Below are 16925 nucleotides of genomic sequence, written 5' to 3' on the forward strand. Positions count from 1 at the left end.
ATTTCCATCCCCTCCACCTCCATTCCACTTGCACCTCCACCTCCATCATCTCCACTTCCCATCACCCTCCACCTCCACCACGTTCATCACCACCACCTCACCACCTCCAATCTCCCCATCTCGACCTCCCATCACCTCCATCTCCACCACCTCCACCAGCTCCACCTCCTCCACCTCCGTCTTCTTCACTCCACCCTCTCCATCACCTCCACCTCCATCATTTCTATCACTTCCACATCCCTCACCTTTACCTCCATGACCTCCCCCTCCACCACCTCGACCTCTGCCTCCGTCACCACCTCCATCTCCACCACCTTCCCCCTCCCCACACTTCCCCATGATCTTTCTTTTACTCACCCCTCCTCTGCTTTATTCACCTCCCCTGATCTTCATACCCTCATCGACACTGCTGAGCCCCCTCCTCACCCTGGGATTCTCCGAGTATGTGGCCAGCTCTGGATACTCAGCCTTGGGTTCCATCACCACCAGCTGCTGGTGATGACCCGAAGCTGAGTATCCAGTGCTGGCCACATACTTGGGGGGACAGAGTGGCCCTGGACACAGACCCTGGCCAGCAAGCTGGAGGAGGAGTGGGGCGGGGCCAGACTGTCCCATTCTCCTGCAGGCCTCAGCCCCCTCCTTTGTAAGGATGATGCACCCCCTTCAGGCATGTCCTGGTGCAGGCCAGTCCTCCCTGGGCTCCTGAGCTCTTCCAGGCCCTTCCTTCTCCTCACCACCAGCAGCTGCCTCTCCCTCCCGCCTCCTGCCCCGGTCTCAGTCGCTCAGCTCTGCCTCCCTGGCAGGGTCCAGCCTTGGGGCCTTGGGTGCTCTTCCCCACATCCCCTCCTGCCCCCCTCGGCTCCTCCCAGCCTCTGCCCAGGTATCTCCTTCCCTACGAGGCTACCCTGACACCCCTTGTCTGGTCCCACAGCTCTCCCTGTCACCCCTCCACCACCTCTTCTTTAATTTTTTCCCATAGCTCTTAGAGCATCTCAGCCGCTCTGTCCAGGAGCCCCAGAGTTCCGACAGGACGCCCATCTCCAAAGCCAGCCCTGCACCTCCTCCAGGACGCCAGGGACTGATGCTCTGATTACAGCAGCCATCACCCCCACGAGAGGGTCTGATCTGAGAACTCCAGGTGTCCCCCCAACCCGTCTCCCCAACGGTTATCAGTCTTTTTGGAATCTAAGGAGGAGGAGGATCTGGGGCTGGCTCCCGGGGGGTCCCCAAGGCCCTGAGAGGAGTTCACAGATCACCTAGAAGAGACAGAGACCCCAGGCCCACATCTGAGACGAGTAATGGCGTCTTTACCATAGCGTCCCTCCCTCCCGACTCAGGGCAGGGTCCTGGGCCTGCCCCGCCGCCCCAGTACCAACAGGGCGGTGTTTTTATTTGCCGTGCAGGTGGGATCTGGAACTCTCCGGGGGAGGGTCCCGAGAGCCTGGCCGTCCCTGGCCTCGGTCACCTCTGCCGTTCCCGATGTGTCCAGCAGAGGGCAGCCCCGGAAAGGGCCAGGGTGCAGGCTGTGTCTCTTGGGGGCAAAGAGGGCTAGCCGGTGGGGGAGACCCTCCACGTCTGAAGGCATTTCCTACAGACTCCCTGGGATTGGGCCCCCACACACCAGCTCTGTCCCCCTTCCTGCCTTTCTACAAGGTGCTGGGGGCAGCCGACCACCCCAGGGCAGAAGAGGGTGGTCCAATCTGCTGCCCTTAGCCTCGTTTTCCCCAGCTGTAAGACGGTGTTGGTCATGGCTGGGCTGTGGGGAAGGGATTCGCCAGAGAAGTCCTGAATGAGAACGGCAGGGCTCACCCGAGGCTCCCAGCTCCCAGCTGGGGCTCCCCGGGGGGCTGGGCTCTGGGCCCTTGCCTTCCCACCGTCACTCTTCCCCCTCCCTCAAGCGAGGCCTTGACCCTGGAGTTTCTCTCGGGATCTTCCAGGAGAGGGAGAAATGGAGAAACGGAGAGCAAAAGTAGAAAGTTGGGTCATTCCTGGGCCAGGTGAGGCGGCTCACGCCTGTCATCCCAACACCGTGGGAGGCTCAGGTGGGCGGATCGCCTGAGGTCAGGAGTTCAAGACCAGCCTGGCCAACATGGAGAAACCCCGTCTCTACTAAAACACAAAAGTAACCGGGTGTGGCGGAGCATGCCTGTAATCCCAGCAACTCTGGAGGCTGACGCAGGAGAATCGCTTCCGCCTAGGAGGCGGAGGTTGTGGTGAGTCGAGACTGCGTCGTTGCACTCCAGCCTGAGCAACAAGAGGAACACTCTGTCTCAAAAAAGAAACTTGGGTCATCCCAGCCGGAGAACTCCTACACGTTCCTCAAAACCCAGCCGCAGGGCCTCTCCCCAGGAAGTCCTTCCCTTCCCCGCCAGCAGAGCCCAGGCTCCCTCCTCCAGGACTCCCACCAGCCACTGTCCCTCCTCTCAGCCTCGTGGGGACTGAGACCCTTCTGATGCCCAGCGCGGAGTGCAGGTGTGGCAGTGGCCAAGTGCTTGTGCAGCAACTCACCCGTCCCTGGGTTGCCCCACACGAGGGTGGTGAAGCATGAGGGGGTCTCAGCCCAGACTGAAAGCTCCTGCTGAGGACGCCCCGCAGCCGCTGCGAAGGAGCGGAGGAGCGCAGGGTGGGACAGCAGGGGTTCCCCCAGTGCCCTCCGCAGAAAGCTGGCAGCTGAGCAGGAACCCTGGATTCACTCACTGCTGCAGCCCAAGCTCCGGCCCCCCTGCCGACCCCCTCATCCTCCAAGAGGGGACCAGCCCTCCTCCATCCCACCTTCCCCGTCTTACTCCTAGAGGGGACCAGCCCCTCTCCTCCCCCTCCCTCCCCTTTCCCCATCCTCCTCCAGGAGGGGACCAGCCCCTCTCCCCGACCCCTCCTTTTCCGCTCCGCCTCCCTCCCTCTCCCATCCCCTCTCTTCTTCCTCTTCCTCCCCTTCCCTCTCTTTACCGCCTCCCCTCTTCCCCTCCCTTCACTCACTTCCCTCCCATCCCTTTCTTCCTTCCCCTCCTCCTTCCTCTGCCCCTCCTCCTCTCCCCCTTCATCCTCCCCTTCATCCAGACACCTTTGGAGGGGTGGGCTTGTCACCCTGTGTCTCACAGCGGGCCGTGGGTGCCTCTGCACGAGCCTGACCCTGGCTGCGTGCGGGCTGAGTGTGCCATCACTGTGTGGGGCGAGTCTGAGTGAGGTGCTGTGTGTGTGTGTGGAGGGGGGCGTACACTGGCTCTCAAGCACGATGGGGGGCGGTGGCCCCGCGCATCCAAATCCCCCACACCCCCAGTGAGATGCCTGGAAACCAGTGACTATTACAGAGCCGTCCCCATTCTGGGCAGGAAAGCGGAAGTCAGCCTGCAGGGCCCTGGAGGGGCGTTTGTGGGGTACAGCAGGCACGCGGTGTGGGCGTGAGGCAGGAGGGCTGAGCCTGGGCACCGTCTTGGGGTGAAGCCCGCGGAGTGGGATGGCATCCCTGTCCCCTCAACCCCAGGGTGGCTCCTCTCTGCCTCCCCCAGCTCCGCTCCCCACTGGGGCAACAGAGATGTGGGGACTCCGTGGGCTGATGGTCTGGAACGCACACCTGGGCTCTCTGGACATCGGCTTCCTGGTTTATCAAGTGGACGCAGTGACCCAGAACCCTGCGTCCCCCCCGGGCAGCAGTCCCTGAAGCTGTCTATGCATGAAGGAATGACGCCAAAGCACAGGCCGGCAGCCCACTCATTCATTCATTCACTCAGTCATTCACTCATTCATTCAGCATTCATGGAGTAGCAGCTACTGGGCAGACTGGCAGCTCATCATTCATTCCTTTCTTCCTTTCTTCCTTCCATTCATTCAGCATTCACGGAGCCGCTACTGCGTGAGGCCAGGTCGAGGCAGGTCCAGGAGCTGGGCTCTGCCCCCAGTCACGGGGGAGCGGGAAGCTGCGGCTGGGACTCTGAGTCCGGAAGATGAGGAGGGAGGCCGACTTTGGCCGGGTACCGGAGGGGAGGCGCGGGTCCCCGCCGGGCTCTGGGGGGGCCTCCGAGGGGGGAAACACCTGGCTGGAGGGAGGATGGACCGGGAGACCAAGCCCAGGCGCTGGGACAGCTGCAGGGAGGGTCCCCGAAGCTCAGAGGCCAGGAGAGACATGTGCCAGGGTGGCACCAGGAGGAGGGGGCCCTGGAGGCTCCTGGGGGTCCCCAAGATCCTGGGAGGAGATCAAAGACCAGCTGGCAGAGACGGAGACAGCCGGGCCATGCCCAAAGCGGGGAGAAGAAATGCCCCGAGACGCAGCGATGGGCGATCCCCAAGACCGTCCCCCACCCCTGTCCCACAGTGCCCCAAACCAGCAAGCCACGCGCGTCTAGCTGCCGTCTGCCTGTGCCCGGTGTCCTGGAGCCGGCCACCCCTCCCTCCGGCCTCGTGGGACAGACAATTCAATACGGAGCCACTCTCGGGCTGGGATGATGACCAGTTTCCTTGGCGACACGTCCTGCCCTGGCCACCAGCTGCCCAGCCCCAGATGTGGGGGGCACTGACGGCCCCCTGCTGGTGTCTTGTCCCCCTGAGCACCCCCTCATGGCCTCTCCAGAACCGAGACAGTGGTGACTTGCCCAAGGTCACACGTCCAGCTACTCTGAGGGGCCAGAATCACAGGCCTGCACCCTCCGTCTACACCCTGCACCCCTGGGGGAGCCGGAAAATCGATTCCCAGGAGTGGAAGACGGTGGAACCTTCTCGAAGTCGACAGGGCCGAGCCATGCCCCAGGCAGGGACCCCCAGAGGCCTCCCTAGTTGCCCCTCACCTATCCCTCCCACCCCGGGTGGCTTCCCCTCCCCATGTCTGGCCCCGCCCACTTCCCAGGTGACCTCGGAGCCCACCTGGGCCTCCGTGGGTGCCCAGCCTTGGGGGATCCCGCCTCCCTCTCGCCCCCACCCCTCTCCCTCCAGCTTTCCCCGACCGCCTCCCCTGATGGGATTTTAATGGCTGCATTTTCAAAATTAGTTCTGAGCCTTTCAAAAGACTTCACCGGGAAACTGGCTTCCCCCTGGAGTCTGGGGGTGCCCTCCCTCGTGCCTCCATCTGGAGGTTGGGCCGTCCTGGGGTGGGGGCGCAAGGGTGTCAGGGGGCAGCTCTCAGCCCCGGACACTCCAGCCACGGAGCCCCCCCCCCCATTCAGGCAGCCTCATACAGGGCAGAGCGAGTTGGCAAACACATACACAGGCACCAGGCATTGATGAAAAGAAAGATGTCACGGGGACGCAGTGAGAAGTGATTTGAAAAAGATGACAGGGAAAGGAATCGGCGATAAGCCGCGGCCGGAACGGCCACCCAGAAAAGGGGGTGGGGGGGCGGCCCAGCGTTGCAATTATTGGGAAATTAATCCTCAGATAAACACACACTCGCAAGACGATCCACCCCCGACCTATTCACGGCGGCCGCTATGGTGACCGAGAACAACTGGAAACAGCCTAAATGTCAGCGGGGCGGGGACGAGGCCCGGGAAGGCCCGAAACCCACAGATGGGGGAGTAGTAGGCGGCCGGCAAAACTCATTCCTGGCTGAGGTGGGTGGATCACCACCTCATTCCTGGCTGAGGTGGGTGGATCACCTGAGATCAGGAGTTCAAGACCAGCCTGGCCATCATGGTGAAACCCCATCTTAAATAAATAAATAAACAAAAATAAAAAAATAGAAAGGAAAAGAAAGATAAAAAGAACGTATCCCCGGAGCTGCCTAAGGGGAGCCTTTTGCAAGAAGGAGAAACAGACTGTCACACACAGAAGGGAGGGGACTGGAGGGCCCTGGGCTTGCATTTAACTTTGCAACCTGGCGAATGTGTTAACTTCTGCAAAATAATGAAGATTTTTCTTTTTTTTTTTTTGAGACGGGGTCTGTGTTGTCCAGGCTGGACGTGATCACGTCTCACTGCAGCAATCCTCCTGGCTCAGCCTCCTGAGTAGCTGGGACCACAGGTGTGCACCACCGCATCCGGCTTTTTTTTTTTTTTTTTGGTGAGGTGGAGTGCAATGACGAAATCTCAGCTCACTGCAATCTCTGCCTCCTGGGTTCAAGCAATTCTCCAGCCTCGGCCTCACGTGTAGCTGGGATTACAGGCACCTGCCATCACTCCCGGCTAATTTTGGTATTTTTAGTAGAGACAGGATTTCGCCGTGTTGGCCAGGCTGGTCTCAAACTCCTGGCCTCAGGTGATCTGCCCACTGGGGCCCTTCCAAAATGCTGGGATGACAGGCATGAGCCACTGCACCCGGCCGGATCCCTTTAATTTAATACTTTTTTCGTAGAGATGGGGTCTCCCTATTGCTCAGGCCGGTCTGGAGCTCCTGGGCTCAAGTGATCCTCTTCCCTTGGCCTCCCAAAGTGCTGTGACTACAGGCACAAGCCTCCCGGCCTGGCCAAAAGAATGAAGAATATTTTAAGGAACCAGGGAGGACAAACGAGGCAGTGGAGCCGGGGAGGAGGAGCGTGTCCTGTGCTCCGACTGCACTGGAGCTGAGCGCACCCAAGACGGCCGAGGTTCTGGAGCGCCAGAAGGGGTAAAAGGCAGGCCACTGGCGCCCCACGGGCATGGTTTTCCCAGGGGTGGGATTCGGGGGTGAAAGAGCGGGCCCTGCTGGGAGCTGCGCTTTTCTGCCGAGCCCCGTCAGTGACCCTGAGGCTCCGAGGCCGAGGCCGCAGGTGCACAGGGTCCCGGCGCCGGGGCACGTGCGTCCAGGTCCTGCCAGGCTGAGGGTGGGGGACGGGCGCGCTTCCGGATCCACACACCCGCCAAGGACCGACCTGTAGAACACGGAAGCCCCAGCCCTACTCGGCGGCTTCCTGGGCGCTGCGGGACAGCGTTTGCTGGGTGAGGGAAACTGAGGCACGGTCATTTCCTATTCCTCCACCCCCACCCCAAGTCCTTGGACGGGAAAGGGAGCTTGGAAATGCCCCGCTCATGGGGGTCGGCGCGAGGGCAGGAGGGCAGGAGGGCTGGCGGGCGCGGCTGGGGGCGCACGGGGGGCGGGGGGTACGCAGGGTCTCCGGATGGCGCAGCCGTGGCGTCCAGGGAGAGAGGGGGTTCTTCCAGATATCCCTGCATCCCACTTTGGGGCCCTGCTTGCTCAAGACTCTGCCTAGCGGCGCACGGGGGGCCCGGGTCAGTCTGTACTCGTCCTAGGTGAATGTGGGCGTCTACACACGTGTTCCCCGGGTGAGTCTACACCTGTGACCCGCGCACGCCTCTCTGGCAGCCTGCGCCAGGCACATCTCCAGGTCCTTGTTTCTCTCTGCTGTGAATCTGTGGCTCTGTGCTCGTGACTCAGTAGCTCGGCGGGGTCCTTCATCGCCCCCAAATCCACCCACTCGACAAGGCTCAGGAAGGGTGCCGGTTTCTCAGCTCCCCTCTCATCAGCACCTCTTTGGCAGAGGGGAAACTGAGGCTGTAGGTGTCCCAGGACCGCCCAAGGTCAGGTGGGTCTCCCGGCCCTGGTCCAGCCTCTCCCCTCCCCCACCAGAGCTTTCCTCCCTATTGATCAGGGCCCGTATTTAATTAAGAACCTGATTCCAACCCTCACCAGCTCCCTGGTTAAGCCAGGCTGCCTGCCGGGACCGACAGAGGCCCAGCCTCCCTCCTAACAGCCGCTCAGGACTTTCCCACCTCCCTGCCTTTGTCCCTGCTGGTCCCCTCCCACATCCACGCGGGGGGCCAGGGTCGGGCACTGTAGGCCGTTACTGGAAGCCACATTTATATCTTAGGGCTCCAGGGAGCCATGGGCAGGGTGCCAGCCAGGGGGCCACCTTCGAAGGTTCGGGAGACAGCGTCGAGAAGGAGGAGCGGGCTGGGCGGGATGGCTCACGACTGTCATCTTTGGGCTCTGTGCTCGTGAGCTGAGTGGGCATCTCAGCTCTTTGGGAGGCTGAGGAGGGTAGATCATCTGAGGTCAGGAGTTCGAGATCAACCTGGCCGACATGGGAAAACCCTGTCGCTACTAAAAACACAAAAATTAGCCGAGTGTGGTGGCGGGAGTCTGTCATCCCAGCTACTTGGAAGGCTGAGGCAGGAGAATCGCTTGAACCTGGGAGATGGAGGTTGCAGTGAGCTGAGATGGTGCCACTGTGCTCCCAGCCTGGGCAACAGAGCAAAACTCCATCTCAAAAAAAGAAAAAAAAAGAAGAAAAGGGAGTGAAGCTGGGAGACAGAAGAGGAGGAGGAGGAGGAGGAGGGGAGAAGGGGGAGGAGGGGGAGGAGGGGGAGGGGAAGGGGGAAGAGGGGGAGGAGGAGGAGGAGGAGGAGAAGGGGGACGGGGAGGGGGAGGAGGAGGAGGAGGGAAAGGAGGAGGAGGAGGAGGAGGGGAGGGAGGAGGAGGGGGAAGAGGAAGGGGAGGAGGGGGAGGAGGAGAGGGAGGGGGGAGGGGGAGGAGGAGAGGGAGGGGGGAGGGGGAGGAGGAGGGGGAGGAAGAGGGGGAGGAGGAGGAGGAGAAGGGGAGGAGGAGACCATGGTAGTGGTTTAGACTAGAGTGGTGATGGTTGTAGGAGCAGCACAGAATGAGAGGGAGACTCAGGGAGAAGAATGAACCCTTCATGATTAGTTCGAGGACCTCAGGCTAAGCGGACCTCAGAGCCAAATGCCAGCTCCAGCCCGTCACCACTCCAGCGACTCCCCCAGACTCCTCTTTGACGTGGGGGTGAGTGTCTCTGTCTCCCAGGCTACAGAAAGGAATGGTTGGGACTGAGGCCGGTGATGGGAGGGGGAGGTCTGCCAGTGAAAGCAGAAGTGGGGGTGGTCCTGGGGGCTCTGAGCTGGACTTGATGAAGCCGGGACCTGGCTCCCCCATCCTCTCTGGGAGTCTCCAGGGTGGTCTCCCAGGGGAGGGGACTCAAACGCCCACAATACCTGGAGGAACTTCGGGGGAAGCACAGGCCTCACCGCCCCTGAAGGATGTGGCTCTCCTGAGGTGGGGATGCGGAACTGGTTGGTCACCTGTCCCCACCTGAGGATCGCCCCAGCGGCTGGGAACCTGGAAGGCGCCACCACCCCCTGGTCCCTTCTCTGTGGTCCTTGCCCTCAGTCCACCTCTCAGCCTTCCGTCCCCAAATGCCACCTGCCAGGAATCCCATCCCCAACTCTGCTGGAGGCCAGAGCGCCTGGGCATCCCCTGCCCAGTGTCAGACCCACCAGACTCAGTGGCGTAGGGGTCTGAAACCCACACGGCCCCGTCCTGCTACGGCCCCTCCTGGCAGAGGCTGGCTCCGATCAGAAGCAGTGGGGGGCTCTGGCGAGCGCCTTTCTCTGCAGCCTCAGCCCGCTACTCTGTAGGATCCGCATGGGAACCGTGTTGGGCTTTAAAGGTCTTGGTGGGGGGTGAGCTGAGGAGGAGGGAGAGGGCTGTGGGCACCCAGTGGGACCCCTCCCCACCTCAGAGCCTGCCCTCCTCTCCCTCCCCCTTTGCAGGGAGGTGGGAACCTGATCCCTGATTCCTTGGGCTGCTCCATCCCAGGCCCTGAGGTTTAGGGGGAGGGTGCTGGTTTGGGGGCAGCAGTCACCTGTGCCTCAAGGACAGTCCCATAGGGGTCTGGTTCTCCCAGCTTGGGCAGGCTCTACGTCTGTCCCCATTCTGTGAATTCCTGTGGGAACCTGTAGTGTCCCCTCTAGACCCCTGAGCCCCTCCGGCACCTCACACACCCTCTCCAGAGTGATCTCATTCTGTCCCTTTCTCAGATAAGTAAACTGCGGCTCAGGCCCTTTTGCCCAGGATCAGCCAGGGACAGAGCCCAGGGGAGACCCAGATCTCCAAGGCCCCCGGCGCTGGCTATCTCTACTGGCTAGTGGGGCTGGGCATCTTTCTCTGGGGTGTCCGTAAGAGGTGTTGACTCCTTGCAGAGGAAAGTGGGTTTCTTGCAAAAGGCGCAGGGATCTTTACCTCCCTCCCCTCTTCCCCTTCCTTCCCTCCCTTCCCTCTTCTCCTCCTCCTTCTCGGCCCCTCATCCCTCCTTTCATCCAGAGTTTGGGTGGGGCTGTCCAGAGTGCCTGTAGTGGGCGGACACCTGTCCCTTTGAGGGGGCTCCTGGTTGCCTCTCCCCTTTCAGCCTCAGCCCTGGAGGCTGGCATCTGGTAGGGGAAGAGGTGGGGGAGGGACGGCGGGGATGAGCCTGGGTGGGGAAGAGGTTCTGTTGCTCTGACCTTCCCAACTCCACCCCCGCAGGCCCCGGGTCCCTGGCATCCCCCCAGGCACCCACCACCAAGCAGAGTGCCCACTCCCTGCGACAGACGCCCTCAGCATGCAGCTCCATGATGGATGCTGGTTTTTGTCCCTAGGACAATTTGTCCTGCTTAAGGGCAAAGCATCCCATCCACCTGCTGGGGGGGGGGGCTCCCTGCCTCAGTTTCCCCCACACTGAGCTCCACCATCCTTCAGGGATTCTGGGCTCCTGCGTCCCCGTGGTGGCCCTGGGAGGAGACGAGGCCCTTCTTTACCCGCCTCTACCTAACTTTGTATTATCCATATACATATTTTTTCTGATCAGTTACAAAAAAAAAAAAAAAAAATACTTTTCCTCCGGAGTTGCAATTTAAACAATATTTGAAGACGGCCGAAGCTATCGACCCGGCGACGGTGATGAATTAGAGACGGTAATTCGAATTCATCGACCGCCCCCACCCCCGCTGAGGAGCCCGCCTGCCCCTCCCCCAGCCCCTCTCCCATAATTACTGTTGGAGACGGCGCCAGGGGAGGGCTTCGACCAGGCGGCAGCGCCGAAGCTGCCGAAGCTGTGGGACTCGGAGGACCTTGGGGTGGGGGTGGGGTGAGGCTCCCGGCCCGTGGGAATGGCTTGGGGGCTGCAGGACTCCCGAACTAGAGGGGCCCAGAATCTGAGAGTGTCAGACCCGGAATTGGGCGCCCCCACACGCACATTTTACAGATGGGTAAACTGAGGCAGGTAGACTAGGCAGTGGGGCCGGGACTCCAGAGGTCTGCCGTGGGATTCCTTGCGTGCTTTGGTGAAACAAAGAAACCACCCATTCCTGTCTCCCCACTCTTACCCCACGATGGGGAAGGAGGATGTGGGGGTGGGCACAGGTGGCCTCCGGCGCCCCGAGTTCCTTTCCTCGCTCGGTCTCTTTTCCTTTGTCTCCGTGGCGCCTGCACCTCCGCTCCTTTCCGGGCTGCGTCTCTCCTCCCGTCTCGCGTCTCCGTGCTGGGTCTCTCCCGCACTCCGGTTCTGTCTCCCTGTCTCCCTGTCCCCCACCTCCGACTCCACCCACCTCCCTCTCCGTCTGCACCTGCGGGTCTCTCCCTCCCTGTCCCATCTCCCTCGAGGCGCAAGCGCCCGGCGGGACACTCGGTAGCTGCGGAAACACGTGGCCGGCCCTAGCCGGGCGAGCGCGCGAAGCTTGACCCGGGGCGCAAAGTTGCCAGGGGGAGGCCCGCGGGCCCGTGGAGCCGGAGATGGCCACGCAGGAGGAGGAAAGGCTGCGGGGCTGAAATGGGGCGGAGGGGGCCGCGTTCCCTATCTGAGCCCGGGGCGTTCGGGGGCGTCGCTGTGGAGATGAACACGTGCCCGGCCGCCTCCCTCTAACCGCCGCGATTTGCCGCCACTTAACCGCTTTTCATTTGCGCAGCGACCGGAACTAAAGGCCTCGGCCGGAGCCTAATGACCCCGCAGCCCCCGAGGCGGAGTCCAGCGGTGTAGACGTGGCCCCCAGCGCACCTGAGAAGGGAAGCCCGCGGAGGGACGGGGAGGCGGGGGCGGTGCTTTGCGGGGCCACGGCGGGGGCGGCGGACCCGGCAGAGACGCGGCGGGCAACGTGGTCCAGGTTTACCATCCTCAACACCCCAGCGCCCCGCCGGAGACTTGGGGGTGTCAGGCGTGGCGCCCACCCCTCCGGTCCCCCACGCACCCCTGAAACGGCGGCGCCTGTCGTCACTCTCCCTTCCTCGACGGGAAGGCCCGGAACCCAGAGCTGAGACTGTCATTGTCACAAGTCAGGAAGGCGAGGCACAAATGCAGGCTGTTTCCCCACCTGCAACTCCACCCGCAGCGGGAAAGGGAAGGCGGAGGCCTGGATGGTGTCAGGGGAAGCAGGCGATCTCCAGGTCTCCAAGCAGGGCTGGCGGATGCTGCTGACCTGGCCGCAGGGACCCCCCCCCACCCCGCCATGGGACTTGTCGCCTGCGGTTTGTCCTTCTGTGACGCTCTGGCCGATGTTTTCTGTGGCCTCCAAATCTGCAATTCCAGTAGAGTGATGGCAGATTGGGTCGTGTTGCACAACGTGACAGTGAGAAAAATGGAGAGTGCGTGGACTCCAGGTGCACCCACGGTGGACACGGTGCCCCCAAATACGTGCTGGGGAAGAGGCAGGAGGCAGTGGGAATCGCGATGGAGAAACGTCCCTGCCTTACTGGTGTGACGGCAGCCACTTGGTGTCTAAAAGTCACAGCTAGGCCGGGTGCGGTGGTTCAGGCCTGTGTAATCCCAGCACTTTGGGAGGCCGAGGAGGGAAGATCACCTGAGGTCAGGAGTTCGAGACCAGCCTGGCCAACATGGTGAAAGCCCATCTCTACTAAAAATTAAAAAAAAAAAAAAAATTAGCGAGCTGTGGTGGCCAGTGTCTGTAACCCCAGCTGCTTGGGAGGCTGAGGTGGGAGAATCACTTGAACCTGGGAGGCAGAGGTTGTAGTGAGCCGAGATCGCACCACTACACTCCAGCCTAGGCGACAAGAGTGAAACTCTGCTGAAAGAAAGAAGAAAGAAAAGAAAGAAAAAGAAAGAAAGAAAGAGGAAGGAAGGAAGCAGCCAGGCGTGTGCCCTCTGCCCCCTGAGGCCCCGCACTGCACCTCATCTTGAGGGCCGTGGCTGGGTGAGGGATGTGACCACCTGTCTGTGATGGGCACACGGGTGTCTCTGCACTTGTCACGAGGAGAGGACAGACTCAAACCATCCAGGTTCAAGTGACCTCCCTGGGCACAAAGTTACCCTGCCACAGTCAAAAGACAATTTATTTTCCAGTGCTCCAAAGTGGAGAAATCTAAGAGTCCCAGAAGAGGTTCCAGCTAGTCATCTTGCTTGCTCTGCAGAAGGGGAAACTGAGGCCAGCCTGTGGGTCTAGGCTAGGGGGCGTTGTCTGGTCCCCCTGGGGTGAAGGGAGGAAATGGTTTGCTGAGGAGGAACAGCAAAGGGCCCAGCTGCCCTCTCTTCCCTGCCCCCCACCCTGCCTGGCTGGGCTGCCTTGGGGCACAGCCACAAACCCCCCCAGCCTCTTTGCTAGCGGGGCGCCTCCCAGAGCCCCCGCCTTTCTTGCCCTTGTGCTCAGAGAAGCGATCGATCAGGCGCCAGCCGCCGCGGCTATTGTCCCTGTGGCCCGGGTGGGCAGCCCCTCCCCAGCACCACCAGGGAAAGTGACCCCCACCTAGGCCAGGGGCTCTCCTGCACCCCCACCCCCCGCCTAGGAAATGGGGGCCCGGTCGGGCTGGTCAGAGGGCAGGTGTGGACTTAGCTGTTGTCAGCTGGGAGGGAGGAGGGTCCCCGTGGGGCCGGTGGCTGAGTGTGAGACAGAGACTGAGGCAGAGAGACAGAGAGGGAGCAGCGAGAAGGCGCAGGAACAAGAGAAACACGGAGAGCGAGAGAAAAACACAGAGATGCCAGGGTGTTCCGACCCAGAGAGGGGAGCAGTAGACAGGAGACACAAAAACCCAAAAGCCAGGCGGGCAGGGGCGCGCGCACCCGAGCCAGGGCCAAACTGCGCGGGGCGGGCGCCGGGGCCGGGTGTGAAGGCCTCTGGGCCGCGCGAGCCGAGGGTCCCCCGGGCCGCCCCTCCCCCGCCATTCTCGGGTGACCTTTGCCAGCGGCCGGAGGGGAGAGGGAGGGGGTATCGATCGCCCGGCCGAACTACAAAGAAGCGCGCGCTGGGGCAGAGGGGGATGAGCGCAGGCTCGGTATCTGCTGCTGAGCTGCAGGCGCCCGCCGCACCGTCTCGGAGCTCTGTGGCCCAGGGCTGGGGGCTCAGCAGCCCCTCTCCACCAGTGCTGGAGGAGGGGAGTGGCACCTTAGCTGACAACAGCAGCTCGTTCGAGGACACAGCTCCCCTGAACAGGCGCGCGCGCGCACACACACACACACACACACACACACACACACACAATGAGCTTTCCTGAGGGCTGCCTGGGGAGGGCTCCGGGCCTCTCAGCAGTGCAAACAGTACTAGAGAACCCCTACCTGCTCCCGAAAGGGCAGAAGCGGCGACGGGGGGGTGGGGGAGGCGGCACAATCCCTTTCTCCCTTTTGGCAACGGTACAAACGGGCAGGGGCGCGGATCGCTGTCTAGCTCCCTACGAGGGGGTCCCGGGCGGCCGGGCGCACGGGCTGGGCTTCGGGAGCTGGCCCTGAGCATCGGGCGGCGGCCGGCTAGGTGCTGGGGAGTCGGGCCCCGGCGCCCCGCGGGTCTGGCCGAGCGCACCACGCTCCTACCTGCCAAACGCAGCGCCGACATGCGCTGGAACTCCGGCTCCTGCAGCCACTTCCACATCCTGCGGAAGGTCTCACGGCCGGATTTGAGCTTGCTCCACGGCTTGGGGTTGCGCAGCAGGTCGGAGAGCGTGCCCTGCGAGCGACACAGGATGCGCTGCGCGAAGATCGCCTGCGGGATGCTGTAGCGCTTCAGCTCCGCCGTGATGCGCTGCGCCACCTCTTTCGTGTTGATCTCCTCGGCCGCCGCGCCCGCGCTGGGGCCGCTGCCGCCCCCGCCGGGACCGCCGCCTCCCCCGTGCGGCCCGTGCGCCCCGGCTGCAGCCAGCCCGCCCAGCGGCGCCAGCAGCCCCGCGGCGCTCCCGCTGCCCGCGCCGCCTCCGCCCGCGCCGCCTCCGCCTCCGGGCAGCCCGCGGGCCAGTGCGTCCTCCGCGCGTCCCAGCAGCGCGGCGTGCGGCTCGAAGGCGGCGGGCGGCAGCAGCTTGTCCCCGGCCAGGTGGCCCGGCGCGCCGTAGCCGGCCAGCGGCGGGGGTGGCGGCGGCGGCGGCGGGGGCTGCGGGGCGCCGTGCAGCGCGGGCGGCAGCGCGTTGGGCAGCGGCGACAGCGGCGACCCCATGGCGGGCAGCTCCTTGCCGTAGGGTCCGTAGAGGTGGCCCACGGAGGCGAGCGCCGCGCGCTCGTCGCGCATGAGGGTGAAGCTGCCGCTCACGCTGGCGGCCAGACGCTGCGGCGGGGGCGGCGGGGGCGGCGCGGCCGCCGGGTGCGGGTGCGCGTGGGGGTGGCCGCCGTGCGCCCCGGCCACGGCCGCGGCCGCCGCGTGCTGGTGGAACTTGTCGGCCACGGCCGCGAGCGGCGGCAGGTGCTGCAGAGGCGTGAGCGTCGTGTAGGTGCCGCCCAGGCCGGGCGCCTCGCAGGCCATGCCCATGGCCGGGTGCAGCGGGCCCGCCAGCTCCCCGCGGAAGTCCGCGCCGCCGCCCGCGCCGCCCGCGCTGCCCGCGGCCCCGGCGCCCCCGCTGCCGCCGCCGCCGTCCAGCAGGCTCGCCATACCGGCCACCAGACCCGGGCGCCCGGGCGCCACCAGGCCGCGGTGCTGCGCCGCCGCCGATCGCGCGTGGCCCGGGCTCAGCAGCTCGCCCGCCTGCGCGTGGGCCACGCCGTGCAGGCCCCCCAGGCTCTCCAGGCTCAGCTCCATGCTCAGCCGCCCGCCCGCCGCGCGCACTCCTCAGCGCCGGCCCCGCGTGCTCAAGGCTGCCGCATGACTCCCGCCCGCTCCCCGGTGGCTGCGCGCGAGGCTGCCCGGCTGCGCGGCGCACGGCCCGGCCCGGCTGCGAGCGCGGCCACCAGGATGTGGCAGGGGAGCGGCCGCCGGCGCCCGGGCCCGGGTCTGACGTCAGCTCCCCCGCCCACCTGCTCCCGCCGCCGCGGCCTCCCGCAGCCTAGCTCCCCGCCCGCCCCGGGCCCCTCGAGCACCAGGCAGGTCGGAGTCGGGCAGACTTGGGGCTTCGGCGTACCCCCGGGCCGGCTGTACCCGGGGGACAGCGGGCGGGGGTCGGAGGACAGACTCGGTCCAGGTGGGGCTGGGGTCCTCGATCCTGCGTCTCCGATTTCTCGTCTCCGTGTGGTTCTCTCTGGAGTCCCGAGTGTGGCTTTCCCGCCTGAAGTCCCCAAGTCCTTCTCGAGGGAGTTTCTGGAAGTGTGGCTGGACGGTCGCCTCGGATGCACGTGTCCCCCCCACTTCCCTGCAGAACCCCAGGAGCTGGGTCCCTTCGGAGTCACAGCCCCCTTCCCAGGACCTCTTACTGGGGGAAGTGGGGGAAAAGGGAGGTCTGCCGGCTAGAGCAGGGCCTCTGTGCGCCCCAGGTGCCAGCATCTGCCCAGGTGTGGGCACCTGGGCCTCCAAGTCCCCAACTGTACAATGGGCTGTCGGGCTTAGGGTTGCCAAAGCCTCCTTGTCATGGCCCGCTGGAGGCACTGGAGCCTGGCGGTGACCGCTGAGAGCCTCTGTCACCCTGCAGCCCGCAGAGGCTGAGGCTGGATTCCCTGCCTGTCTTGAGACGTCCCTGGTGCAAACTCTTTGGCCCTGGGACTTCTCCTCAGGGTGGGGGAAGCCGGGGCTCTCCTTCTTCTGAGCACCTGGAGACAGGTGAGGCCCAGGAGCCCCGTGGGAACTGGAATAGAGGGCGGCAGGGCTTCTGTAATCATAGAGACCCCCAGGGGACTAGATCACTCCAGTGGGGTAAGGTCAGGGCTGGGGCTAGGGAGGGTCTAGACCAGAACCTAGAGGGGGCCTCGTCTCGGGGGCCAGAGTCTGGGATGGAGAGTCCAAAAACCAGCCTTGGTGCCTTCCTGCTTCCCCGGGGGCCTCTGCCCCCAGATAACCCTTGAGCACTTTCTAGAAGAGGAAAGGGGAGGGTCAGGTTGATGCGGCATCTGGTTTGTGGGAGCCTCCAGTTACCACCCCCCCCAGCCCGTCTCTGCTGAGGGA

The 16925-nt window shown here is 63.8% G+C and overlaps 1 protein-coding gene across 1 annotated transcript in view; it reads right to left on the minus strand.

The window, feature by feature from the left end:
* ONECUT3 (one cut homeobox 3) overlaps nucleotides 1-15632 on the minus strand; it is a 24454-nt gene extending 8822 nt beyond the window's left edge. The window contains exon 1 of the mRNA XM_010339411.2: nucleotides 14444-15632. Within this exon, the coding sequence (XP_010337713.2) occupies nucleotides 14444-15632 (1189 nt within the window). The remainder of the gene's footprint in view (nucleotides 1-14443) is intronic.
* Between the last annotated feature and the right edge of the window lie 1293 nt (nucleotides 15633-16925).

The sequence above is a fragment of the Saimiri boliviensis genome, chromosome 14 (genome assembly GCF_048565385.1).
Source record: "Saimiri boliviensis isolate mSaiBol1 chromosome 14, mSaiBol1.pri, whole genome shotgun sequence".
Taxonomy (NCBI): domain Eukaryota; kingdom Metazoa; phylum Chordata; class Mammalia; order Primates; family Cebidae; genus Saimiri; species Saimiri boliviensis.